Source organism: Vipera berus (assembly GCF_964194415.1).
Source record: "Vipera berus genome assembly, chromosome: 2".
Lineage (NCBI taxonomy): Eukaryota > Metazoa > Chordata > Lepidosauria > Squamata > Viperidae > Vipera > Vipera berus.
Genome location: NC_138203.1, coordinates 117157490 through 117185380, shown reverse-complemented (window position 1 = coordinate 117185380; position 27891 = coordinate 117157490). Strand labels below are relative to the sequence as shown.

Sequence of the window (27891 nt, the reverse complement as noted above, 5' to 3'; positions counted from 1 at the left end):
AGTGGAAAGATTTGAAGAGCTAGAGATGAGAAGCAGAAATCAACTCCTTCCGAGAGAAGCCTTCCAGTCCAAGGGACTCACAGGAGTCTTCTCCAGCACCATAGTTCAAAGGCCTCAATTCTTTGGCGCTCAGCCTTTCTTATGGTCCAACTTTCACTGCCATACATTGTAACTGGGAAGACCATAGCCTTGACTATATGCACTTTTGTTGACAGGGTGATGTCTCTGCTTTTTAGTGTGCTGTCTAGATTTGCTATTGCTTTCCTCCCCAGGAGCAAGCGTCTTTTAATTTCTTGGCTACAGTCCCCATCTGCAGTGATCTCGGAGCCCAGGAAAATAAAATCTGTACTGAGGACTTGGGTGAGTGGAAATACCTGTCTACAGCTCATAGTCAGCCAGTGGAAAGATTTGAAGAGCTAGAGATGAGAAGCAGAAATCAACTCCTTCCAAGAGAAGACTTCCAGCCCCTGAAGTCCCCTGCCAGGGCCTCCAGTCCCACAGAGAGAGACAGCTCCAGTCTCCAGGACAGCCAATCCCCAGACTGGTATGCATATCGATCACCCAGTCTGGGCCCCCTGCAGCAATGGGGAATATGGCAGCCCCTGCAGGTGGAGTCAGCAATCCCTGAGCTTGCAGCAGCTAACAGAGGCCTCACAACAGCTTGGGGTGGTGCAGAAGCCAAGAAATCAGCAACTGGTTGTAGGATGACCACAGCAAGGAGGTTGGTCACTGCCCCCGAATGTACAGCAACCACTGAGGGGCCCGCAAATGAGGGAGATCCAGCAGCAACACCCATCCATCCAACAACCATTGAGGGTCCTACAGCAGAAGAGGGCACCACAACTCCACACTGACCAGCAGCAAGGAGGTCAACAGCAGCCCCCACCCAGGCAGCTGCCTTTGGGTGACCCCCGGCAACTCAGGAGGCTACAACTGCTGGTATTGCAACCACAGCAGGGGGCGTGCCCACAGCCCCTGAACATGCAATCCCTGGGCATGCACCAGCAGCCAGGGTGGGGTCAGAAGCAACTTGGGGTGCAACAGCCACAGTGGGGGCCCTAGCAGCCAATGATTCAAAGCAACCTTTCAAAGCAACCTTCGATGGGGACCCAGAAAAGCTGATTTTTTTTCTCAACCAAGTACACTCTCATTTGAACTGCTGGGCCTATCTCTACCTGGACCCAGCCACTATGGTTGATATGATTGCGTCCAGCTTAGAGGGAGAGGCATTCGAATGACTGAATAATTTATACAATGAGCAAGCCCCCGAATTGGAGGACCCCTACCTCTTCCTTCTAGGACAGAGAAAGATTTGAGGACCCTTCCATTGCCTTTAGAGCAGAAGAACAAATCCATAAGATCAAACAAGCCGGTAGGCCTGCTCTGGAGTACGTAAGAGAATTTTGCAAGATAGCTGATTGCATAGAAAGGTGGCCTGAGCAGTCCCTAGTCAATCACTTCAAAGAAGGGCTAGATGATCATCGCTCTCAAGCCTTCATCTATCAAGCAGTACCTGATCAGCTGCAAGAGTGGTACCAAACAAGGCTAGACGTTCAGCTTGCCCAGTATAAGAAACCTCCCCCACCTGAAGCCAAGCTGAGGCCAGAGCGACCACCACCCCAAAAATGTCCAACTGCTGCAGCATCTGAAAGATCCAGGCCACCTGCAGGCCCGCCAATCAAGTGCTTCTGATGCAGACAGCAGGGACGTTGCCCAGTCCCCTACCCACAACAGCAGAATAGATCGGGACCAGGACCAGCAGTGAGAAAGAAACCTGCCCAGCAACCGACAAGAGGGAAATCCAACCGCATCACACAGGAACCTATTGCCCAAGTCACATCCCCCACACAGGAAGACACTGGGACTCAGGCTGAATCTTCCCCCACTCTATCCTCTTTTGACAGCGATGACGAAGGAGATAATGACCCAATGGTGAGCTGACACACCCCACCTTTCTCACTACCTGCCAAACTCATAATCCTAGTGCTAGTTGATTCTGGATGCTCCCGATGCAATACCCTGCCCCTTCACAGACCCAATGATTGTTCTATCGAACTGCTGCTGGGAGCCAAATTCCCATGACCGAGAATGTATGCTATGTCCCCCCTTGAAATGGAAGAGATGCAGCGATACGTGGATAAAAATCTAGTGAGGGGATTCATTGAATGGGCCAAGTCTGCCTCTGTGTTGTTTAAAGAAAAAAAAAGATGGGTCTCTTCATCTCTGCGTAGACTATAAGGGTCTCAATGCTGTGAGTGTGGAAAATAAATACCCCCTCCCCCTCCTGAAGGACTTACTAATCCACCTGGCTAAGGGGAGTGTCTTCATTAAATTAGACCTGAGAGAGGCATATTACCAGGTGAGAATAAAGGAGGGAGACAAGTGAAAAACTGCCTTCAACTGCCCCATGGGGAGCTAGCAATTCAAAGTCATGCCATTTGGATTACAGGGGCCCCAGCTGTAATCATGCAGTTCATTAATGAGGTCCTACATGATCATTTATACAAAGGGGAACTGGTGTATCTTGATGACATCCTGATATACAGCATGAATATGACTGCTCATATAAAACTGGTGTGAGCAGTGTTAAAAAAAACTATTGAATGCCAAGTTTTATGTCAAACTGTCAAAATCTGAATTTCACCAGACCCATCTAGATTATCTTGGCTACAGAATTTCCAACAAGGGCATTGAAATGGACCCAGCCAAAGTAAGGACTATAATTGAATGGCAGCACCCAAAGATTTGCAAACAGCTCCAGAGCTTTCTCAGTTTTGCCAACTTCTATGATCAATTCATCCTCTCCTTTGCTGAGATTGCCCTACCCCTTACAGAACTACTCAAACAGGCAAAGGAGGAGGGAAGCTGTGACTGGGCCAACCACTAGCATGGACGATGAGTTGTCAAACAGCTTTTGACAAATTAAAAAGACTATTTGCTGCTGAACTGGTCCTAAAGCACCCCTGCTCAGGGGAGCCCTTTGTAATCGAAGCTGATGCCAGCGATGTAGCAGCTGAAGCTGTATTACTGCAAAAGAACAAAAGTGGGGTCTTGCAACCCTGTGCCTACACCTCTAAAATAATTACTGAAAGCAAAAGGAGATGGGCAGTCTGGAAGAAGGAAGCCTTTGCAATTAGGTGGGGGCTATTAAACTGGTAAAGGTAAGGGACGCGGTGGCTCAGTGGGTTAGGACACTGAGCTTGTCGATCAGAAGGTCGGCAGTTTGGCGGGTCAAATCCCGAGTGCCACGTAACAGAGTGAGCACCTGTTACTCGTCCCAGCTTCTGCCAACCTAGCAGTTCGAAAGCACATAAAAATGCAAGTAGAAAAATAGGGACCACTACGGTGGGAAGGTAACAGTGTTCCGTGTGCCTTTGGTGTCTAGTCATGCCAGCCACATGACCACGGAGATGTCCTCGGACAAGTGCTGGCTCTTTGGCTTTGAAACGGAGATGAGCACCGGCTCCTAGAGTCGGAAACGACTAGCATGCATGTGTGGGGGAACCTTTACCTTTTTATTAAACTGGTGACACTATCTCGAAGGGAGCATGGTACCTTTTGAAGTATGGACAGATCACAAAAATCTAGAAGCACTGAAAACTCCCCGCAAATTGTCCCCAAAGCATGTGCGGTGGGCACAGTACTTTAACCATTTCAACTTCACTCTAAAGTACATACCAGGAGGAAAATACTTACTATGTGCTATCGCAATTGCCCCAGTACAAAAGCAAATGTGAAGATGTTAATGAGGCAATTATCTCCAATCCACAAACTTCTGCTCAACTCACACCCTGCAGAGCCATTAATCCTGATGACCCTGGGGCAAAGAAGATAAAACAAGAGCTCCTCACCGATCAATGGTTCAAAGACAATCAAACCTCCCTACCATGACAGCATGGTTTGGCTTACAAGGGGGGGAAACTGTATTTGCCTGAAGCCCTCCGTCTTAATGCGCTCAAACACAGCCATGACATAAAACAGGCTGGACACTTGGGATATTTAAAAACTCTACACCTCATCCACCTCATTTTGGTGGCTGGGGCTAAAACGAGATGTGGAAAACTATGTCAGGAGTTGTACTGTATGTACCACCATGAAAAGAATTCCAGGGAAACCCCCTGGGTTACTGCAGACAGTGGCAGACCCTTCTCAACCATGGAAGAAATAGCTATGGACTTTATAGTAGACCTACCTGAAGGTAGAGGAAATTCTGTCATCTGGACTGTAATAGACCTGTTTTCAAAGCAGGCTCATTTCATTGCCTGCAAAGGACTCCCATCTGCCCAACGACTGACTAAATTGTTCCTGAAACATATCTACCAGCTGCATGGCACCCCTAAATGAATACATTCAGACAGAGGGGTGCAGTTCACAGCGAAACTTTGGAGGAGTTTTCTTAAATTATTTGGATCATCTCAAGGGTTATCATCTGCTTTTCATCTGGTTATCAATGGGGCCGCAGAATCTGCTAACAAAATGGTGGAGCAATATCTCAGATGCTATGTTTCCTACCAACAAACAAACTGGACTGACCTCCTTGCTTTTGCAGAGGTGGCCTACAATAATTCTGTTCACAGCAGCACCGGCTACACGCCTTTCAGAGAAACCAAGGAAAAGAGTTCAGCCCAATACCTGAATACCCTCAGTTGCCCTCCACTTCCCAGATACTTGATCAATGGGTGAGGGGGTAGGAAGAAGTTTGGAGAAAAATGAAAACTGCTTTAAAAAAGACTTCTGAGACCTATAAAAAGCAGGCTGATAAAAAGAGGGTTCCCCAAAGAACATTCCAAGTTGGGGGAAAGGTTTATCTGTTGACTAAATATTTACGCCTCAAATTACCCAGTAAGAAATTAGGACCAAAATTCTTGGGGCCTTTCCCCATCGTAAGGATCATCAACCCGGTCACAGTAGAATTGAAACTCCCTAGGCTTTTAGGGAGAATTCACCCTGTCTTCCATTTAAGCTTGCTGAAACCTTTTTTGGGGCTCCACTTTAAGACCTCCCGCTAAGTAGGCACCCAGGTCCCTTGTAGTGGCAGGGCAGACTCACTGTGAAGTGAAACATATTCTTGACTCTAGAATTTTTATAGGGAAATTGCAGCACCTAGTACAATGGAAGGGATACTCGTCTGAAGCCACTTGGGTGAAATCTAGCGATGTGAAAGCCAACAGACTCATCAAAAGGTTTTATAAGAAACACCCCAACAAGCTGAGAGATAGTTCCTAACATATGCTTTTGTTTACGTTACAGGATCTATCCTTTTTGTAAGGGGGGCCGGATGTCAACGCTGCTAATATTGGATGTTCTTGCTTTGACAATATATGAAAATGCAGCCATTTCCCCCTTAACTTGTGTTTTACTTTTAGAATTAGAATTAGATGATGCTGGGGGGTGGGGGAGAAGGAAGAACAACCTAGAGTGTTTTTTCAAGGCTGTTTGAAATAAGAGATGATAAGGAATGCCGGGTAAGAGAACTGGAGGGAAGGTCGGCATTTCAAACTAATTGGAAAATGAGATTTATGACTGTTAATTAGAGGAGGGAATTGTGGTTTAATATTATGTGTTTAGGGGAGGAGAATCCAGATTTTGGCTTCGACCATGTACATGCCGGTGCCATGTTATTTGAATAAAGATTCTTTAAGGTAAACAATACCTCGAAGTTCTTTGAAGAGTAACATCTGTCGGAGAATCTGTTGTAGAATCAAATGTTGCTGTGGAGGAGCATTTATTTGTATAGGCTCTGAGTAGTACGGCACCAAAGTCTGAAGTAATACAGCATGGGTGCTTACTATTAAGAGAGAAGCAAGCCAGAATCCCCTCCTGGAAAAAGATGATGCCAATGGAAGAAAACTGTGTGGAAGAGGATGTGGAGGACTTTGTAGTGGACAATGTCAACAAATGGTTCAGAGTTGATCCTATTGAAAAAAGCTCTTCCACTTTAAAGGAAATAGAAGATTTGGGAAGAGGATATAGTCCTTATATAGTCCTGCCTCTGTTATCTTTTATGTTGTGTGTCTTCCACAGACTCTCTCTCTCTTCCCACCCCGGATTTTGAGACTTCTGGAATTTGCTGGGTTTTCAGGGGACAAGGTACAAGTGCCAGTTTGAAGGCTATGGATGCATTATTTGGGCTTGCAGAATTTATATGGTGATGTATAACTGTTTTGTGAAAGGACACTGGTACACTTAGATCAGTAGTTAAATCCTTCAAAAACTGATTTCTCCAGGTTTCCCTAGTGTGGTTTCTTCCCAATACATTAGATCACGGGTGTCAAACTCACCATGTCACATGACGTGTTGCGACGTATCGTGACTTTTTTGCATTGCCAGAGCTTGGGTGGGTGCAGCTTCTGCATAATGCAACCGGCCTGTGGGCCGGCAGTTTGACACCCCTGCATTAGATGATAATTTTCAGTATTCCTACCATCATGATCAAGAGAACAGAGCAACAGATTAAAAACAGTTAACTGGGCTGAAACAATTCAAATGATTGCAATATTTTTAGAGATAGTAATGAAGCAATAGTTATGGTAATATGTAACACTTAGCTTGGAAGTTTTGAATTCATGGTTCATTGAACCACTAGTAAGATGTAATTTGTAACATAATTAAATTGGATGAGAATGAATGCCATGCTAATCCAAAACAAAGCCAGACAACTTTGTAACTTAATATTATGTATGAACTCAGAGATGCATTTCACTCTTCTGGCAGTGGAGGGAGGGCACTAATTGCCAGGTTCCTCCATTTGAAATCCCATAAAGGTCACTAAAACCAGTGCACCTATCCAGAATATTTTTCTGTATCTGGGGAATTTCCCCCCCCCTCACCTTTGCTGAATTTATCTGCAAATGGGTACAACATTTCTTCTCTATATTTTTTTCCATGGATTCTCTGTTTTCTTAATATTATTTCTAATTTCCATTCAGGATTATGGTTTGCAAAAACTACATCAGGGAGCCACCACACCCAACCTGCGGGCTCTACTATGTACAATGTTGCTTCTTTGCTACTACACTTTCCTTACCTTCATTCTAGGTAGGTGAGTCCCTCCACCGGAGAGAAGCATTGGTGATGTGGCAGTAGCATGATCAAGGAACTGGGTCTCTTTCCCCCAAGAGATGCTGTGCTTTGGGTGGGCGGGTGGCTTTCTTCTTTTGATTAAGGTCAATTAATGGGGATATATACACTTTTTCTGCAATTAACTAAAATAAGTCCTAATGGAAGGCATCGGCATAGCCATGGCTGAACTAAAAAGAAGAAGAGAGCTGGCCTAACCTAATATGTATAAGACTGCTTAGCACTCCTTCAGTCATAGTGAGATGGATTTCTGCAAGAAAGCAAGTGGGCTTTTGTTCTTACATACACAGTAGTATATTGCCCTGTCCGGTATGATTCACATTAAGACTTACTGAGATATTGGAATTCAGAAACTCATGAAATGAGTTTTTATAAATATTTATTAATCAGAGCAGAAAAGAGGGCTACCTTCCTCAAGTTTAATGACAAGACGGCTTCAGTGCAAATGGTGACAAACTCTGTTGTTTCTCTGGCTTAAGAGGTTGAGAGAAAACTAGGAGATAGGACTGAAATATTTCAATTTTAGGGACTTGTAGATCAGAAAAATAGCAAAAGTCTTCAGGATTGGCTACCTGACCCAACTGGGAACCCAAGCAACCCAAGAAAGCAATACTTTCAGGGATAACCATAAAGTATGGTTTACTTATTTTACATAACAATATCTTCAGTATCTAATAGGATATTTCAAGGTCTCTCTGGGAGACATGAACTTATAATTGTTTTATTCTTATTCGTGCTATGCACCTTTATCTCACTGTGTTGTCCCAGGGATTGGTGAAGATGATTTCACAGAGGCTGAGGCCCTACTGAAGCCATACCTCTCCCACTATCCCCAGGTAAAATGGTATCAAAATGACTGCCATGTCCTTGAGGTCACTCACTTTGTGTCTGTGTTTGTGTTTAACTGAAGAATCAGTTAGATTTTTCTTTCCCTACTTGGAAGCTCTAAGGAAATATTTGGGTTGCAACAGAGCTAGTTGTGGGGGAAGACACAATGTGTTTACATTTTGCATCTAGGAGGCCGATGGGGTGGGCTATACTACAGTGGAGAGGTGTTTGAGACTCTTAACCTGAGCCTCAAGCTCAAAGGGAAAGTTAGATTTAGATTCATATTTATTTTCTTTTGCTAAAGATAATCAAATAATATTTCTGTTTTTTGGTGCTTCACTTTGTTCCCAGGTTTTTAATTTTTTCTTATGGTAAAGGGCCTCAAAAGCTGAAAGTATCTTAGACTTCTTTAGATTTCTGAAAGGCCCTGAATATTTCAGTTTTCTTCACTCCTGGTTTTGTTTTTGAAAACAATGTCATTTTTTTAATGTAAGAGAGCTTTTTGAAGATCCAAGCAGCCACTTTATATTTAGAACTTCATTAAAAAAATGTGGTACGTGTGAACTCAAAACTCTTATCTTCTGTCTAGCAACGCTTAAAAGGCATTCCTTTTGAATAAAGCAAAATCTACTAATTTGATATAGCAGGTAGTTTGGTTAAACACTGATTGATGCAGTAAAAACTCAGTTTCAGAAAGTTCTGAGTGGGGGGGGGAAACTAATCTATCCAAAGTGGTGTAGAAATTTCTGAGATTATCTTTCTCCACTATGAGGTATACACCCCATGGAGACTCTGGGAGTCCAGCTAATTTTTGTGCTATCACCTTTGATATGGTTTCTTATCCCAGTAAAGATGGCTTTGGATGGATAATGTGGGAGGGATAGAGTGGATCAACATAGGGTCTGTCATATTGCTTACAGCTGTTTCCCCATAACTGAGTATCCTTTTCTTTAATTTTTCAGAGTGCCATTTTCTTGTTCTTTGCTGGGAGGATAGAGGAAATCAAAGGGAACATCAATGAGGTGAGGTGCTTTAGTATGATCAGAACAGGAATCTAGCCAGTATGTCTTCCACCATTATGGAGAGTATGTGTCAGGCATGCCCCGGCTAAGTCCCTAGGAAAGAAAGACCCTCAACTGCATTTGGTTGAAGTGATACATTTACTAAAGATTACTGGTTGCAGCTAAAGCAGGCTAGAACTAAGCTTCCTGTGCAAAAAGTTACAGACTTTCCACTTTTCCCCAGCCCTCCCCCTTTGGCCAGTTTGGCTTCATCCAATGGCATGCCACTTAGGTGTTTTGGGAACCCCTCAAATGTTTGGTGCCACTTAGTGCAACTCGCATTCCTGTTCCAGGCTCTGTGGCCTTGAAGAATGGAACAGGCTGGTTCTCACACCTCTGGATTCCTTCAATCCCCCCTCCCCAACCCTTTGACTCATGCCAATTGCCTATTTCCTCTTCCCTCCATCTCCCTAACAATTCATCACAGATGCAAGCAAAGCAGTAAGCTGAAGATGGCAGATCTGACAATATGCCTGAATCATCCTACTAATTATTTTTAAGTCTGATATATTAGTGTTTTAAGCTTCTGCCTTCCATGATGACCATTGTGGTCTTAGCACCTCCTATACCCTACTTGCTGAGATGGAAGATGAAGAAGGTAGTGACACAGGAAGTTCAGAATAAAGCATTTAATTTTGTGTCCCACACATCTCAATTACTGTTCATCAAAGAGAAATTTTCATCTGATTATTCAACTCTAATTAAGAGTAATGGCACATAGACAATCACTGGGTATTGCTGTGTTTCTGAATTATCATAATATCCCAATTTTCAAACCTATTTTAACAAATGTCTAGCCCGCATTGCTTTGTGATTTCTTATTTTTAAAAAGAAAGCTATGATTTTTTTTAGGAAGTTGAATTCAAGAAGAAACTTACCTCCAGTATTATATGAACCCTGTCTCCTCCTTGCCAGTAAAAATGCTAAACCCTTTACAACTTTCCTTTTGACTTTTTCCTCCCTGGCCAGGCCATCAAGAAATTTGAAGAAGGCTGCTCAGCACAACAAGCTTGGAAGCAGTTTCATCATATGTGCTACTGGGAACTGATGTGGTGCTTTGCCTACAAAGGAATGTGGAAGATGGCATACTTCTACGCAGATCTGCTGAGCAAGGAGAACCGCTGGTCTAAGGTTAGGAAGAAGTACAGCAATTAAAGAGCAACCCAGGTGTATTTGAGCAAAATATTCAAACATTCAAATTGTGGAAACTGAAAACCTCTTCCTTAAAAAAAAAGCAAAGTACATCAAGGCCATTGAAACCTTGGGAATTTGTTGACCCTTTCCTGTTGATTCCATCTTTAGTGACTCAGCACCAATTCTTCCAGTTTTGAAGCCTGGCATTTGAGGAAGAATATGGAGCTGGATTATCAAAGTCAAGTGTATGTTCACACTTTCAGAAGTGATGTACCATAACCTTAATGCTGAGGACAAATACTACCTTTAATCTATTAATAGGATTAGAGCTAGCATCAATTGATCATGAATGGAACTATGGGATCATAGCGGATGGTTCAATACAAATGTTATAAAAAGAGAGAATGTACAAATTCTATGCTGATTCATTGGAAGGGAATTAAATATAAAAATGTCAATATAATTATGGCATTATAACAGATGGTGAGATTATACTATGAACATTATGTATGGTTCTGGTTACTATACCTTAAAGAGAATATTGTAAAGAATTTTTTTTAAAAATTGCAACCAAAATATTTAGAGGATTAGTGGGGAGTATTTAGGATTTTTACTTTGAAGTGGAAGTGGGTAAAAATAAGCATGAAGAGAATATTAAATTGCCTTGAGATAGAAAATATGGCCGATTTTCCCCTATCTTACAATATCATAAGTTTGGATTACTCATTGAAGTGAAAAGAGATTCAGGGCTGAAAAATATAGTATTTAATTATACAACATATTGTTAAACTATGCCATTTGCTCCCGTGAGATATGGTAATGACCATTAATTTAAATAGTTTTAAAATAGGACTGAACAATTCATAGAAGACTGATAGATGAGACCATTTAAAAGTATTTCAAGGCAAGCATTTCTTCCTTAAAGCACATTTTTATTTGGCTACAACATAATGGCACATACAAGGGTGAACCCAAGACTAAATTCCCCTCCCCTTGGTTACACAGTTGCAAGTTTCATTTCCCACCCCCAAATTGCTGTCATAAATCACATTCACCAATTGTTTGAAAACGGGGGCATTTCTCCCAGTTGCTCCAGCCTGCCAAAATGTTATCAGCAATGACCCTGATTCCCATACATGTGAAATGTTTTGGCTAACTGAAAACTACAACCCCCCCTCCTTCTTCTAACTAAATATGTGTCAATGAAGACAAAATGAAAATGGTTTCAGTTCAGTTTGTCACAGCGTTGATATTCGGCTCCCCTTAAAAGAGGAATCCTGCAAATCAAACAAGAATAACAGTTAAGAATCCCCTCTCAGTTTACTTGGATGTTTATCATAGAATTTGCATATCAGTCTGTCAGCTTTCACATCAGTACTTTTCACCCAGGTGGCTTCTGACAATGGATATCCCTTCCACTGCACTAAATATTGCAATTTTCCCTTGTATAACCTAGCATCAAGAATACGCTTTACTTCGTAATGAGTCTCTTCAGCCATCACAAGCGGGCCAGGTGCTTTCTTGGGAGGGGGGTCTCAGAGTTGACTCTCTAAAAGGCTTTAACAGACTGCAGAGAAACTCTGGGTGGATCTTTCCTAAAAGACAAGGGAGTTTTAATTCTACAGTAACCGGTTTTAAAATCTGCACTATGGGAAATGGTCCCAGGTATTTTGGTCCCAATTTTTTGCTAGGTAACTTAAGTCTGAGATACTTTGTAGAAAGATAAACTTTTCCCCCCACGTGGAATGACCTGTGAGGCGCTCTTTTCTTATCAGCTTGCTTTTTGTAGACCTCTGAGGCTTTTGTCAAAGCTTTCTTTGTATTGTTCCAAACACCCCTCCAAGCAGACACCCACTAATCTAATGTTTGAGAAGTAGGGAGTTCCTGGGGGTAGCCAGGCATCAGAATAAAATCCCTTCCAGTGGCTATCTTAAATGGCGTAAGTCCGAAGCTGCTGTGTACAGTATTGTTATAAGCCACTTCAGCGAAAGGGAGGAGATCAGTCCAATTTGTCTGCTCGTAATCCACATAGCATCTAAGATATTGCTCCACCATTGTGTTCGCTTTTTCAGCTGCTCCATTCGTAGAGGAATGAAAAGCCGATGACAGTCCTTGTTTAGAACCAATCAGTTTGAGGAAATCTCTCCAGAATCTGGCTGTAAATTGAACTCCCCTGTCAGAAATTATCCATTTTGGCACACCGTGTAACCGGTAAATATGCTTGAGAACAATTTGGCTAGTTTCTGGGCAGAGGGGAGGCCTGAGCATGCTATGAAGTGAGCTTGTTTTGAAAAAAGATCAATCACAGTCCGTATTACCATATTTCCTCTACTTTCTGGTAATTCAACAATAAAATCCATAGCGATCTCTTCCCATGGCTGAGAAGAATCTGCAACAGGCTGTAATAGCCCAGGAGGCTTTCCTGGGATCCTCTTCATAGTAGCACAGAATGCACAAACTTTTACATAGTTCTCCACATCTTTCTTTAAGCCTGGCCATCAAAAATGCCTCCGAATTAAGTGTAATGTCTTTAAATAACCAAAGTGAACAGCCTGGTTAACATCGTGACTGTGTTGGAGCGCTTGGAGCCTGAGCGGTTCAGGCAAATATAATTTCCACCCTTTCCAAGTCAATCCATTCTTGTGGGTCAAGATGGTTTAATTCTCTTTGAACCATTGATCATTTTTCAGTTCTTGTTTTAATTTCTCTATTAACAGGTCACTTGGATTAGGTGACCTCACATGTTGTTGTTTTCCAGGGCTTATCTGAGAAATAACTTGTGATGGTGGCATAATAAGGTTTATAATTAGTTTGCATTGGCTTTTATATTGGGGTAACCTAGAGACGGCGTTAGCCAAATCCCCCCCTCCCCCGGTATATATTTCAAGGTAAAGTTAAAATGGTTAAAATATTGCACCTAGTGAACTTGTTTGGGAGAGAGTTTGCGGGGAGTTTTCAGTGCTCCCAAATTCTTGTGATCAGTCCAAACCTCAAAAGGCACCTTGTGCCCCTCTAGAAAATCATGCCAAGTCAATAAAGCCCATTGGATTGCAAAAGTTTCTTTCTCCCAGATAGCCCATCTCCGCTCTGTATCAGTGAGTTTTTTCAAAGTGTAAGTGTAGGGTTGTAATTCTCCTTTTGGGTTTTTTTGTAATAGGACTGCCCCCACAGCCACATCGCTGCCATCAGCTTGAATGATAAACTGCTCTTTAGGATGAAGGTGTTTGAGAACTGGTTCAGTGGCAAACAGTCTTTTTAAGTTCTCAAAAGCAATCTGGCACCAGCGTAGGAGTTCGCCTGGTTGTGGTTTACCCCCATGTTTTCTGGATTTAAAAGTTCAGTGATGGGCAAAGCAATCTCAGCAAATGAGGGCATAAATTGGTGGTAGAAATTAGCAAATCCTGAAAAGTTCTGAAGTTGTTTTTGAGTTCGTGGGGGCTGCCATTCAATTACAGTTTTTACTTTAGCTGGGTCCATCTCTATTCCTAAACTGGAGATTCTGTAACCGAGATAATCCAAATGCCTGATGGAATTAGCATTTTGAGAGTTTTGTATAGAGTTTTGTGTTCAGCAGTTTTTTTGAGCACTTCTCGTACTAAAATTGTACGTTCTGCCATAGTCTCTGTATAGATTAAGATGTCATCATGATAAACCAAAACTCCTTTATACAAATGATCGTGCAGCGCCTGGTTGATCAGTTGCATGAATACAGGAGGAGCTCCTTGTAATCCAAAAGGCATGACTTTAAACTGATAACTTCCCAGGGGGCCGTAAAAGGCAGTTTTCCATTTATCCCCTTTTCTTATTTTCACATGATAATATGCCTCTCTTAGGTCTAGTTTGGTAAATACTCGCCCTTTCTCCAGTTGGGCTAACATGTCCTTCATTAAAGGGAGAGGGTACATATTTTCTATGCTGACCACGTTCAGACCTTTAAAATCAACGCAGACTCTAAGGGATCCATCTTTTTGCTCCTTAAACAATACAGGGTGGCCACTTGGGATTTTGAGGGTTCAATGAAGCCCCTCACCAATTTTTTATCTATGTGCTCTTGGAGTTCATTTACCTTGAGAGAGGTCATTGCATACATCAGCTTTGGCAATTTTGCGCCGGGTAGGATCTCAATAGCACAATCAGTAGTTCTATGGGGGGTAGGATGTCATATTCCGTCTCATATTCCGACCTTGATTCCCATACATGTGAAATGTTTTGGCTAACTGAAAACTACACCCCCCTTCTTCTAACTAAATATGTGGCAACGAAGACAAAATGAAAATGGACTTCTGGTTTTGTGTGGTAGCACCCGGTTATGGGATTGCGGATCTCCGCACCCCCGCGGCTAATTTTGCCCTGCCAGGGGACCCTAAATGGGTCTAAGTCACCCCGCAGAGGCAGCGAAGAAAAGAAGGGTGCCCCTGCAATTTTGGAACGATGGTGGTCATTCCGTTCGATTCAGAGAAAGCCTTCTAACCTGACAGGAGAAAGGCTGGCCACACTTCACTGACCAGCCCAAGCTACTTGCAGCCGAAGTCCAAAGGCACTAACCAGTACAACAGTGAATAGCATGGTTGAAACTGGGTGAGAAGTTTGATCTTCTCTCTCCTATTTTATACCTAATTTCCTGGAAAAGATCCCCAAGACCAAAAAGCCTCCCAAAGTGAGAAGGGAAGAGACTACACTCCCCCTTCCATAGATGGAAGCAGCAAATTAAACTCATACAGAGGAAAAAATACTACAATTTGGATAAATTTGAAAGCTAAGAATTGTTTTAATTCTTGGGAGCAATCCAGAGTTTGGCATAAGGTGAGCAGCTATATAAAATGTTTTAAATAAGTACATAAATATGTTAGCCCCTGTCAGAATCCTGTAATGTTTTGCTTTGTTGCAGGCAATGTATGTGTACATGAAAGCTGCCTTCCTTAGCATGCTGCCTGCTAATGAGCCACGGCCTTTTGGTGAAGTAGAGGTTGAACTTTTTAGGTAAGAGTTTTGGAAAGTTGGGGGCAATTTAGGATGAATGTTCTGAAACATTGTTTCTCAGCCTCAGGAACTCTAAGATGTATGGACCAAATCTCAAAATTCCCCAACAAGATCTAAAGTGTTTTCTCTTGTTTCAATGGTAAAACTGATTACAAGTTCCCAAGGTTAGGAATCTGCAAATTTACAATGGTTTTGCTACAGAAATGAATGAATTCTTTGTGAACTAATGTTGTTAAAAGGCAAAAGCATAATCAATGTCTTACTTAAAGAACTACATGTAAAGGACTGAAAACTGTGATTTAATGTCTGATGTGCAGAACTGGATTAAACTCTTTCTAAACTTCCTTAGGATTTTTAATTTCCACATACCTGTCTTTGTGAAACTTCAGTAATTTCAGTGCTTTTATCCTACAGGCAGGTTTCCTCCTTCAAACAAAGAATTGCTGGGAAATCACCACCCACAGAGAAATTTGCCATTCGCAAAGCAAGGCGCTACAAATCAAGTGACCTGGTTCCCTTACCTGTGCCAGCCCTGGTAAGGATAGAAAGTGGATCTCTACTATTTCGCAGCACACAGTCTCAAAGGAGGAGAGGGTTTCTTCATAGTTACCGTTGAAAAGACCTTGGAGGTCTTCTAATCCAACCCCCTGCTCAAGCAGGAGATCCTATACCCGTGGTGGCGAAACTATGGCATGGGTGCCACAGGTGGCACTCAGAGCCCTCTCTGTGGGCACACCTGCCATTGCCCCAGTCCTAGGCCTTCAGCTGGGTTTTATAAAACCTTTTTGCTTTAGGCCTCCATTGACGTGTACAAAAAAAAGGTTCAATCAATCAATATTGCTAAGCACATTGATTTGTGCTTAGATTGTAAGCCGCCCTGAGTCTTCGGAGAAGGGCGGGATATAAATGGAATTAAAATAAATAAATAAATAAATAAATAAATATAAATGGGATTTTTTTAAAAAAAATCAATTTCAACTTCTCGCGGGGAAAAAAAAAGTTCTCGCAAAGTTGGAATTGATTGCTTGAACTTTATAGCTCCACCCGGTCTGCCATTACCACTGCAGCCATGCCCACCCAATGGGCCATGCCCACAAAATTGGCCACACCCACCCAAAGAGCCACGCCCACCCGGCACCCAATGATACGTAAGTGGGTTTTGGATTGCAGTTTGGGCACTTGGTCTCTAAAAGGTTCGCCATCACTGTCCTATACCATTCCAGACAGGTGGCTTCCCAGTCTCTTAGTACTAGGTTGCTTCTCTCCTTGATTAGTTTCCACCCATTGTTTCTTGTCTTGTCTTCTGTTGCTTTGGAAAACAGGTGGACCCCCTTCTTCTTTGTGGCAGCCCCTCAAATATTGGAACAATGCTATCATGTTACCCCCTAGTCCTTCTTTTCACCTAGTCCTTTCTTTTCACTTCTTTCACTTTCTGTATTGGTTTTATCTTTTTTTCAGGAAATGATGTACATGTGGAATGGATTTACAGTGCTAGGCAAGCAGCAAGAGTTGTTGGAAGGAACTTTAGACACTCTGATACAGGCTGAGAAGAAGCTACAAGAAGCACCAGGTAGCATGCTTTCTTCCTACACATAGTGATGGCGAACCTTTTAGAGACTGAGTGCCCAAACTACAACCCAAAACTCACTTATGTATCGTTGGGTGCCGGGTGGGTGTGGCTAATTGGGTGGGCATGGCCCATTGGGTGAGCATGGCTGCGGTGGTCACGGCAAACTGGGTGAGCGTGACCAGCATGGACATGGCCACCTCGATGTTGCTCATGGGAAGGGACGCCCGTGGGTGCCAGGCAGGTTTGGGGGAGATCCAGGGAGTCTCTGGTGGGTGGGACAGTGGGCAGGAAGCTCGTCCTGCGGGGTGAGGCGAGGCAAGGCAGGGGTCAGGGTAAGGATGCCATTGCCACGGGACAAGGCAAGGTGAGGCAGGGGCTGGGGCAGCTGCTGCCTGACACCATTGGCCCCCACACACAGCAAATGCATGGGGGCCAACTGTGTCCATCAGCAGCCACAGCCTGCCGGACCCTCGGTTTTGGTGCGATGTGGCTGTTTGCCGCTTCGCGGGTTGCATCCAATGCAGCTGCCATGAGGCTGCGGAATAATCTGGGTGGAGGTAAGGAACTGGTATATCGGTTTCTTACCTCTGCCCAGCTTGTTTTGCGGCCTCATGGCAGCAGCACTGGGCAGGAGGTGGCAAACAGCTGGTTTCGGCATGATGTGGATGTTTGCCACTTCACATATTGTGCCCAATGCCACTCCAACCCAACCCTTGCAGAGCGCTGTTCTCCCACCGCCACAACCCAACTCTCGCAGAGTGCCCTTCTCCCACCGCCACTTCTCCTTTGCGATCCACTGCTGCTGCCATGTGCAATGAAACAAAGGAAGGTTTTTTGGGAAAAAAGGTCAGTCAATCAATTCCAACTTTGCAATCTTTCATGAGAAGTTAGAATTGCTCGATTGACCTTCCCCCCCCAAAAAAACCCTTCCTGTGTTTCCTTGCACGTGGCAGTGGTGGCGGATCGCGAAGGAGAAACAGCACGGGGACGGGAGTCAGGTAAGAAAAGAAAGACAGTTTCTGGGGGGAGAGGATTTTTTTCTTTACCTGCCTCACTTGTTCCGAGGCTGCTTTCTGCTCAGATGCATTGCTCTTGCCAATGGCCCAACTGCCCACTTCAGCGCCCTCCCTCCCCGAGCCTCCGGCGCTCCACCTGCTGCTTTGGTCAGCCTGCTATCCCCACCTCAACACCCTGCAGGGGCTGGCCTGGCATGGGAATGCCACACGCCCCACCCTCCCACCACCATGCAGGGTAAGGTTGGACTTAAAAAACCTAATTTTGGACTTAAAAAACCTTAAACGGCATCGGTGACATGTTGTGGTGAAGTCTGGTATTACAACTTGTTATTTCCTAAAAGAGACTTGGGTCGAAGCCCAGACCTTAGATAAGATTCTTCTGATCTTGGCACCACCTGTGAAAAACTCAGCTGTAAGAGAACAGTTGGGCAGCATAACTGGACTACTTTTAACTGTGAATATAAACCTTTACTGACTTTCAGAGTTTTATGCGGGGAATTGCCTTTCTATCTCTTTATTTGAGGAATATTTATTTATTTATTTATTTATTTATTTATTTATTTATTTATTAATGGGACTTATATCCCGCCCTATCTCCCGAAGGACTCAGGGCGGCTAACAACAATAACATATAATAAGTACAGAGATTAAGATAAAATTAAAATTAAAGTCATCTGTGCAATAAATTAAAATTAAAAATTAAAATAAATTAAAAATTGTAAACATAATTAAAATGCCTGTCAGTCCAGGTCAGCCAGGTGGAAAAGGAGTGTTTTGAGGCCGCGGCGAAAGGACTGGAGATCTTGGGCCATCCGAAGCTCAGGGGGGAGCTGATTCCATAGGACTGGCGCTCCCACAGAGAAGGCCCTTCCCCTGGGGTTCGCCAGCCGACATTGTCTAGCTGACGGTACCCTGAGGAGGCCTTCCCTGTGTGAGCGTACTGGGCGATGGGAATTCGTTCCCGGTATCCCGGGCCTAAGCCATGTAGGGCTTTAAAGGTAAGTACCAGCACCTTAAATCTCACCCGGAGGGCAACCGGTAACCAATGCAGCTCATGGACCAGAGGAGTATCGGGGAGATCCCATCACTACCCGTGCAGCCGCATTCTGCACCAGCTGAAGCCTCCAGGTGGTTTTCAAGGGCAGCCCCATGTAGAGAGCATTGCAGTAGTCTATACGGGAGGTAATGAGTGCGTGGGTGACTGTACGTAGGGCATTTCGGTCCAGAAAGGGGCGCAATTGGTATACTAGGCGAATCTGGGCAAATGCCCCCCTAGCTACGACTCCAATATGATCTTCAAAACTGAGTCGTGAATCTAGGAGGACGCCCAGATTGCGTGCTCTATCAACGGGAGGTAACATCTCTCCTCCTATAATCAAAGATGGAACCTCTTAGACTAAACGAGATGAGGGTACGTAAAGCCACTCAGTCTTGGCCGGGTTGAGCCGAAGCCTGTTCTTTCCCATCCAAATCTGTACCGCTTCCAGGCAACGGGACATCACATCGAGGGCATCACTGGGTTGGTTCGGGGTGGAGATGAAAAGCTGGGTATCATCAGCATATTGATGATACTTCACCCCGAAGCCACGGTTGATCTCTCCCAGCGGCTTCATATAGATGTTGAACAGGAGGGGCGAAAGCACCGACCCCTGAGGCATTCCACAACTAAGGGGCCTAGGGCTTGACCTCTGCCCCCCTGCTAACTCCGTCTGCGAACGTCCCGAGAGGTAGGAGGAGAACCACCGCAGAACGGTGCCTCCCACTCCCAAAACCTCAAGACGACGCAGTAAGATACCGTGGTCGATGGTATCAAAAGCCGCTGAGAGATCTAATAGGACCAGGACAGAGGAATAACCTCTATCTCGGGCCCGCCAGAGATCATTCACCAGCGTGACCAATGCCGTCTCCATGCTGTACCCGGGTCTGAAACCCGATTGGTACGGATCCAGATACTCAGCTTCCTCCAGGACCAAAGGGAGCTGCCGTGCCACCGTGCTCTCAACGACCTTCGCAAGAAAGCGAAAGTTGGAGACAGGACGGAAGTTGTTTAAAATAGCTGGATCCAATGCAGGTTTCTTAAGGAGGGGCCTTACCACCGCCTCTTTCAAGGCGGCAGGGAAGTACCCTTCACTCAGTGAGGCATTGATAACTGCTAAAAGCCAGCCTTGTGTAACCTCCCGAGATGCATAGACCAGCCAGGAGGGACACGGGTCCAACAAACATGTGGCGGCACTTAATTTCCCCATTTGGTTACTATATGAGATGATGAAATATCTAGGACTATAAAATATTGCTTGACAAATGATTTCTACTGTAAAGACTATTTTATAGTCCTAGATATTTCATCATCTCATATAGTAACCAATATTCCTCAAATATTCCTCAACGTGAAAGAGATGGATGAAGACCAGGAAAAGATCCTTTCAATGTTGAAAGCAATACATGAAACCATTCTTTCACCTTGTGCTAAATAACACCTTGTGCTAAATAACCTAACATAAAAGATCAAGATGCCAGCTTAGATACACAAACCCAAACTTTGACTACAACCAAAGAACTAACAATGCAGAAGATAACAGAAGAAGTGGAACAATCAAATATTAAGACAGAGGACTCAAATGACCAAAAAATACAGTTAATGGAAAATTCCAGAAAAGGGAGTGGCAACACTGAAAATGGAAAAGACTTTCTATATAAATCAGAAGAAATTTGAGAAAGAAGAACAGATTGAATGGAAGATAAAGATATCAGGGCAATCATAGGGAATTGGAATAATAGGGAGACAACTTAATGAATACAAATGGGCCAGTTCTTCAAAAAATGGCAATTAAATGGTCTTTATTTGAAATAACATATATAATAATATTGGGAGATCTATTTTATGATCTAAAAACACTGATATGGAAGCCTAGTTGGCAAAGGAAGAAAGCCAGAATAAGACTGAAGAAAATTGGGGTTTTGATTTATTAGAGGGGATTTCATATTATTAATTAGAGGGTTAAGGGGAGAAGTTGAAATAAGGGGAATTCTGGTCATTAGATTTAAAATATTTGGAAATTAGTTGAAAATAAGGATTTTATCAGTTTAATATTTAAAAATTAGACCTAAAAGGAAAAAAAAGAATTATTTTGAATATATTTGATTTATTGATTAACCCAGGTAATATATATAATGGTTTTAATTTATTAAAGGGGATATCATATTATTAAGTAGATGATTTAATATGGTGGGAAATAGATAATTTTTAGGAAATAGAACAAGATTATATTCAAATAGATAAAATGTGTATTTTGGATATTAGATTCTGTTATGAACTGAGATAAGGGAAATCTTGGTTACCTAAAGCCTGACAATTATAAATATTAAAGGTTAAATTGGAATATTGATGGGAAGCTAAAAATTGGGAAAAAATTAATACCAGGATATGGATTGTTTATGAAGATTGAATGTAAAAAATAATTAAGATACATATAAGCTAAAATTTATTGATAAATGTAATGATGTTTTTACTGAGTTGATATAATAAGAACTGTATTAGCTTAAATATGAGACAGTAAATGTTAAGGGAAAAAGAGGAAATATTTGAGGTTGTAACTTGAGATTTGTACTAAAGATTTTGTTATTGAACTATTGATTAACCTAGCCACTACGTTGGTTTTTAAATACTTAAATGTAAAATTAGAAAATTAATAAAATATTATGAAAAATGTTTTAATTAGTTTTGTCACTCTTGGTGGCTTTTTTTTTAAGAATAGGCAAGCTCCTCTCCCCAGCATCCATTTTGCATGAGCGTCAAACATGATTTTAACATTTTAAATACGTCTATCAACTCAAAAAGGAAATCATGCATAATATTGGGCATATTTTGGGAAGGCTTTGGGAATACTTTTGTGAATCCTTGCCATCTAGAATCCCACCCTCTTTGCTTGGCATTCTTGTTTACCCTAACACCAAACGATGATGTTTTTGGTAAGACGTAGTTTAGCAGATACTTTGTCCCTGAAAATAAGGTTGAATTGGCTTGGGTGACTTTAGGTCAGTCTCTCAGTCCAGCCTGCTCCATCGGACTGTTGTAGGGAAAAATTGGAGGGCAGTGCATTTTTCCTGCGTTGTACAGAAGAATCAACTAGATAATGTTTATGGACTATCCAGCTCTATAATTCTGTTTTATATATGAATTTAAAGTCCTGGGGGAAAGGTGGGATATTCATCTGATCTTTAAAAATAATAAACATCTCCTTGTACATTTTGGAAGGGGAATCTGTTTTTGTAGTGTAGCTCTTTGCCATCACAAACAAACAAGCTGTTATAACTGTGCAGGGAGAGGTATGGGCTCCATTTTTACCCATACAAGCAGAGCAAGTAACCTACCTGCTACACAAATAATGTGAATGGAAATATTGCCATTTAACTTTTTTGCAAAGTAGAATATGCAGTAACTGCTTAGCCTGGTTAACTTTTCTTCTGCTCTTTCCATTTCTCTTTCCACAATTTCCTCAGCCAGTGAGTACCAGGTAGATGACCAGTGTCTCGTGTTACTTCTCAAAGGCCTAGTCTTCAAGCATTTGCACAGTCTGGCTAAGGCTGAGGCGTGCTTCAATGCTGTCTATAGCAGGTATGATGCAGGTCTCTTTGATTAAAAAAAATTGAAAAATTTGGGGAAAAATTGGGGAGTGGGGGGAGTGTGAGGCATTGTTGACTGTTCTGGAAACTTAATTCCAACATATCTGGAGGTCTTAGATCAGGAAAAGCTGCACCACAACAAACCCTGAAAAGCTTCCAGCAAAACAGGATGCATGACTGTCTATTTGCTTACAGTAAGAAGAAGATCAGGTATGATCATTACCTGGTACCCAATGCACTATTGGAACTGAGTCTGCTGTATGTGGCACAAGGCCAAAATGAAGAGGCTGTACAGTTGCTTCGCAGAGCCAAGTAAGTTCAGCATATCTCATAATATTTTGCCCTAGAAGATAGCGCTACTTCACAGCTTAACAGCATTTAAGACAGTTTTATAATCTCATGGAGAGAAGGGCCAAAAGGTGCTTGCCAGCCATGAATTATCTTTTCCTCTGTTCCCCAAGTTCTTTGTAAATCTAAGTAGGTCTAGCAGGTTCACAGCTTAGTTACTCTGAGTCAAACCACTTATCTAGTAATTGAATAAGCAAAGATGTATTTCATAGGCTTTTATTGGATCACATTCATCTGATCTAGACATTTATTTTGGTAGAGGACAGGAAGGCCTGGAGGAACGTTGTCCATAGGGTCGCGATGGGTCGGACATGACTTCGCAGCTAACAACAACAGACATTTATTTATTTACACATTTATATAGCTGCATTTTTATCATATCTGGGTAGCCCCCAATCAAAAAGAAAATAAATAAAATCATTTTAAAAACTATAAACCTCAACCAATTAAAACATAAAATATTAGAAATAACAAAAACCTGGCAGCCATCTATGCTAATGTGCCATCATGTAATCTCCCAATGCTAGGGGAAAAAGCCAGGTCTTCAAAGCCTTACAGAAGGCTAAAAGAGCGGAGGCCTGCTAAACTTCAAAAGGCAAGGTGTTCCATAGGGCAGGGGCTGCCAGGGAAAAGGCACAATTCCTAGCTCCCAGCAGATGTCAATATTTGGGGAAGGAACTAGGAGTGTGCCTACCCTATCTGACCTGGTAGAAAGCTTAGCTGTCCTTTTGACATCTACTTTAGTCATATTTACAAAATATCAAATATTATCCTGTGAGATAATGCCTGGATTCCTGAAATACATTTTTGGTGTGCAGAATACATACAGGTTTGATATAAGGGATGTAACAATTGTTGAGTGTTTTTCCCACCAGGAACGACTACAAAAATTATTCAATGGAGTCACGAACACTGTTCCGGATCCACGCTGTATTGTCCAAACTTAAGGCCAGCCAGGAAGAAAATGATGCAGATGGAACCAGTCCTTCCTAAACCAGGTTTCCTCAAAAACTGTTGTTAGGAGTGCTTGGACCAAAGAAAGAACGGCCAAAGTACAAGGGCTTGGGATGCTGTTTTCCTCCTGGGGTGGGCCTATTTGAAGGAGTGTGTTGTAATTGTACCACTGGGCTTCTGGCCTAGTGTTTAATGTATTATGATGAGCATGGGTGGGTCTTACCTAACTGGATTTCAGCTTCCAAAGCCAGGATGCAGCTATGAAAATGCTGCTTGCTAATTAGTGAAGGTGGCAGGAGCAGCCTATCTTCATTATTCCATGATATATTCTGTCAGGGTCATGAGGGCTCCTTTTTTCTGTTCTTTTTCAACCTCATAATTTTGAAATAACATGGACTTTACAGCCTCCTAATATTTCTTTTTTAATTTCATGTTTCTTGGGAAATCCTCACCCACTTTCTTACTCAGTTTGTGCTCCTTAACCAGAATGGCACATCAGATGTTTCTTCCTGTCACATTGGGAGTGAGCTTAATAATGCAATTAATTCAGCAAAGACTTTTGGCTGAAAACATAATAGAACCTCAACTCTCTGCAGTGGCCTTCTCTTTTTCAAAAGAACAGATTTCTTTTACAAAACTTATCAGCTCAATCTCTATTTAAGAACATTTCTAAATGTTGGAAAGTGATTTAAAATGTTTACAGCATTTGGGATGGGTGCAAACAATCCCTTAAGTAAGGAATTATATTGCAGAATGAATAGTAACCGGACTTACATTTTCAAAAGCTTATGACTACTTCCAGAATTCTGTTTATGTCAATAGTTGCCCCAGTATATACTTTGCTGATCAATTTGGCAAAAAGAGCTGAAGGATCTTATCAGTTTTCAATCTGATTACTGTATTAACGAGTAAGATTGGTTCCACAGATTCACTGGGCTATTGAAATATGGTTTTATTTTCTTTTTAAAAAGCTGTTTCAATGCCTCTGTTGGTTGTCTCATCCATCCAGGACACTTCTAGCCATACTGTTACTCAGGACTGCTTATTAGCTATTAGATATAAGCCAATAAGCCAATGTGGTTTTTGTTGTACTTGTTTGCATTCCTTATTTTAAAATTACATTTGGTGTAATTAGCATTAAAACGATGGAAAGGCATAAAGGGGACATTTTTGGTATCTCTTCTTTTATTGTGTAGTGATGACATTTGAACATGCAATCTTCTGTAACATTGCCAAGGAAACTGCATGGACCTGTTGCCGGAAGTCAAGATTTATTCAAAGATCATCCAGTCCAGGGATTGGATCTAGTGCTGGAATCCATTAAACTGCTTTGACAAGTGACAATCCAATCCTCATTTGAAAGCTTCCAGCAAGGAAGAATTAAGCATTGCTTAATAGCTATGGGCATAATGAAATTACTCCTAATATCCAGCCTCATTTTTTTTCTTTATAATTTACTGGCTCTTGTCTTGCTCTCACCTTTATCAAAGAACACATCAATCCACTCTTTTTTTGTAATATATTTTATTGATTTTTTAAAAACATAAATCACTTAATTGACGAACAGTGTGTTTGTCTGGGTTATATTTGTAAAACAATCACTAACAATTGATTTCTACAATCCATAATCCACATAATAGTTTTAGTTGATTTCTTCTTTCCTCTTTTGCAAACTATATATATATATATATATATATATATATATATATATATATATATATATATATATATATATATATATATATATATGTATATGTATATGTATAGGTATAGGTATAGGTATAGGTATAGGTATAGGTATAGGTATAGGTATAGGTATAGGTAAAGGTAAAGGTAAAGGTTCCCCCGCACATGCATGCTAGTCGTTTCCGACTCTAAGGGCTGGTGCTCATCTCCATTTCAAAGCCGAAGAGCCAGCGCTTGTCCGAGGACGTCTCTGTGGTCATGTGGCCGGCATGAATAGATGCCAAAGGAGCACAGAATGCTGTTACCTTCCCACCGTAGTGGTCCCTATTTTTCTACTTGCATTTTTATGTGATTTTGAACTACTAGGTTGGCAGAAGCTGGGACGAGTAACAGGCGCTCACTCTGTTATGCGGCACTCGGGATTCAACCCGCCAAACTGCCGACCTCCTGATCAACAAGCTCAGCCTCCTAACCCACTGAGCCACCACGTCCCTTCATATATATATATATATATATATATATATATATATATATATATATATATATATATATATATATATATATATATATATATATATATATATATATATATATATATATATATATATATATATATATATTGCTCAAAAAAATAAAGGGAACACTTAAACAACACAATGTACTGTATTTAATAGTAGGATGTCTTATTTTCTGTTCCTTTTATGGTTCGAATCTCAGAAGGGTATGGCTGACTGATGAAAACAAATAAGTTTGAAATGCATATCAGTCTCCCTTTAATTCTTTGTTAGCAATCTAAAATTTACACAAATATGAGCTGTCACTGTTGTGACTACTGCCTGTGGATGGCTTTCGGTTAGGCCGAAACAGGAAATAAAGATTTGTCCCATGTTTGGGGCCTAGCAAGGTAATCTAAATAGTTAACAAGCATTTAACACATATCTCCGTTGCTTCTCAGCTAACAAAGTGAGATAGAGCTTGTGGCCTAGAGGTTAAAACAACTGCTATATATATATTCGGGTTTTTCCCCACGTAGAATTGGAGGTATCAGGGCAACGTTTTGACGAAATCTCATCCGTCATCCTCAGGCTGGTGACTTCAGCTTCATTCTTCTGGGAGAAGTGTGTGATAGTGGCTGTTTTTTCTTCTTTTTTAAACTGCCAGAGGGGGTGTGTTCTGTGGGTGGAGGCTTGGCTGTGTTCTGATGGGGTGGAGGTGTGCTCTGATTGGGTGGGGACTTAGCTGTGTTCTGATTGGGTGGGAGTGTGTTTTGAATGGGGGCTGTGTTCTGATTGGGTGGGGATGTGTTTTGAGTGGATGGGCTGGTCTCAGCTGCCAGCCTTAGACCTGAACTGGTGAGTTGTGCTGCTTTTGTTCGGCTCCGTGTTTGCGGTGGTGCCATGTTTTTATAGTGGGTGTCAGTTTGCTTATTGTGTGGTTTGGAGGGGTTTAAAGTGGCTAATGTTGCAGCTGTAGTAAGGTTTCTGTTTTGTGGTTGTGTGTCATCGTTGTGGGTTTGGATTTGCTTTTTGAATGGTTGTGTGGTGGTGATATATATATAATTTCCAATAGTCCTAAAAATGATAACATCAATATAATATCCCCACCCAATCAGAACACAGCCCCCATTCAGTTTTAAGTTTCAGGTTTTATATTAATTTCACTTCCATATATTTCGATCCTCCATAAAAAGATTAATTTGCTCCTTCCGTTAGTATAAGGGTGGGGCAGAAATCCCCCTCCTTCCCTTTTGGAGGTATTTTGCTTCTTGGGGGATCTTTTCCAGGAAACTAAATGTAAAATAGAAAAGAGATCGAATTCCTCACCCAGTTTCAAGCACGCTGTTCAAAGTTGTGCTGGATAGTGCTTTTGGACTTCAGTTGCTAGTAGCTTGGGCTGGTCGATACGGCCAGTCTTTCTCCTGTCGAGTTAGAATGTTTTCCCCAAGTTGAATGGAACGGCTGCTGCTGTTTCAGAATCCCTGGAGCACCCTTCTTTCTTCGTCGCCTCTCCGGGGTGACTTAGACCCATTTAGGGTCCCCTGGCAGGGTTAAATTAGCAGCAGGGGTACGGAGAATCTGCAAGCCCGTAACCAGTCACTGCTGCACAAAACCGGAAGTCTTCACATCAACCCACTCTTGCACAACAGCCTTTTGGATTGGTTATTATATCCTTATTTTTCTCCTTTGCGATTGAAACATGCCTTAACCATTGCATGAAGTGCTTGGTTTCCAGATCCATTAACATCTTGATAGCTTTTGTTTAACCTTAAACCAACATCTTAAAGTGGATATTCAAAACAGGACACAATACCTCAAGTGGTCTAGCCAGCAGAGACTGCAATGGAATGATTATGTCCTGTGATCTGGATGCTTCTATTAATTCAGCTGAAGATTGCATTTGCCCTTTAGATGGTGTTTCACATTAGGTTCAGTTGATGACACAGTAGTATACCTAATTCCCCCCCCCATTATTCCTGTACCTTTCTATTTGAATTCTCCTACTCTAATGCAAGGCTGTGTACTTGTCATTGCCCAATATCATTCTGCTGGCATTCTCTCTCACACAAACCTGTCAAGGTTAGTTTGAAGTAGGAATTTCATCCTATAAAGCA

At 42.1% G+C, this 27891-nt stretch overlaps 1 protein-coding gene across 5 annotated transcripts in view; it reads left to right on the top strand.

Annotated features, from left to right (window-relative positions):
- LOC308662536 (tetratricopeptide repeat protein 39A-like) overlaps nt 1-25160 on the top strand; it is a 45192-nt gene extending 20032 nt beyond the window's left edge. For 2 of the 5 annotated variants that reach the window (XM_081318458.1, XM_081318460.1), the window contains exons 8-18: nt 6025-6090; nt 6930-7038; nt 7849-7916; nt 8871-8930; nt 9939-10100; nt 14992-15083; nt 15498-15618; nt 16542-16653; nt 22170-22284; nt 22488-22604; nt 23516-25160. In XM_081318458.1, the coding sequence (XP_081174584.1) occupies nt 6025-6090; nt 6930-7038; nt 7849-7916; nt 8871-8930; nt 9939-10100; nt 14992-15083; nt 15498-15618; nt 16542-16653; nt 22170-22284; nt 22488-22604; nt 23516-23633 (1140 nt within the window). In that variant the 3' untranslated portion in view covers nt 23634-25160. Of the gene's footprint in view, nt 1-6024; nt 6091-6929; nt 7039-7848; nt 7917-8870; nt 8931-9938; nt 10101-14991; nt 15084-15497; nt 15619-16541; nt 16654-22169; nt 22285-22487; nt 22605-23515 lie in introns of those variants that run through there. The other 3 variants (XM_081318459.1, XR_014025224.1, XM_081318461.1) reach the window with 3 other exon arrangements.
- The last annotated feature ends 2731 nt before the right edge of the window (nt 25161-27891 follow it).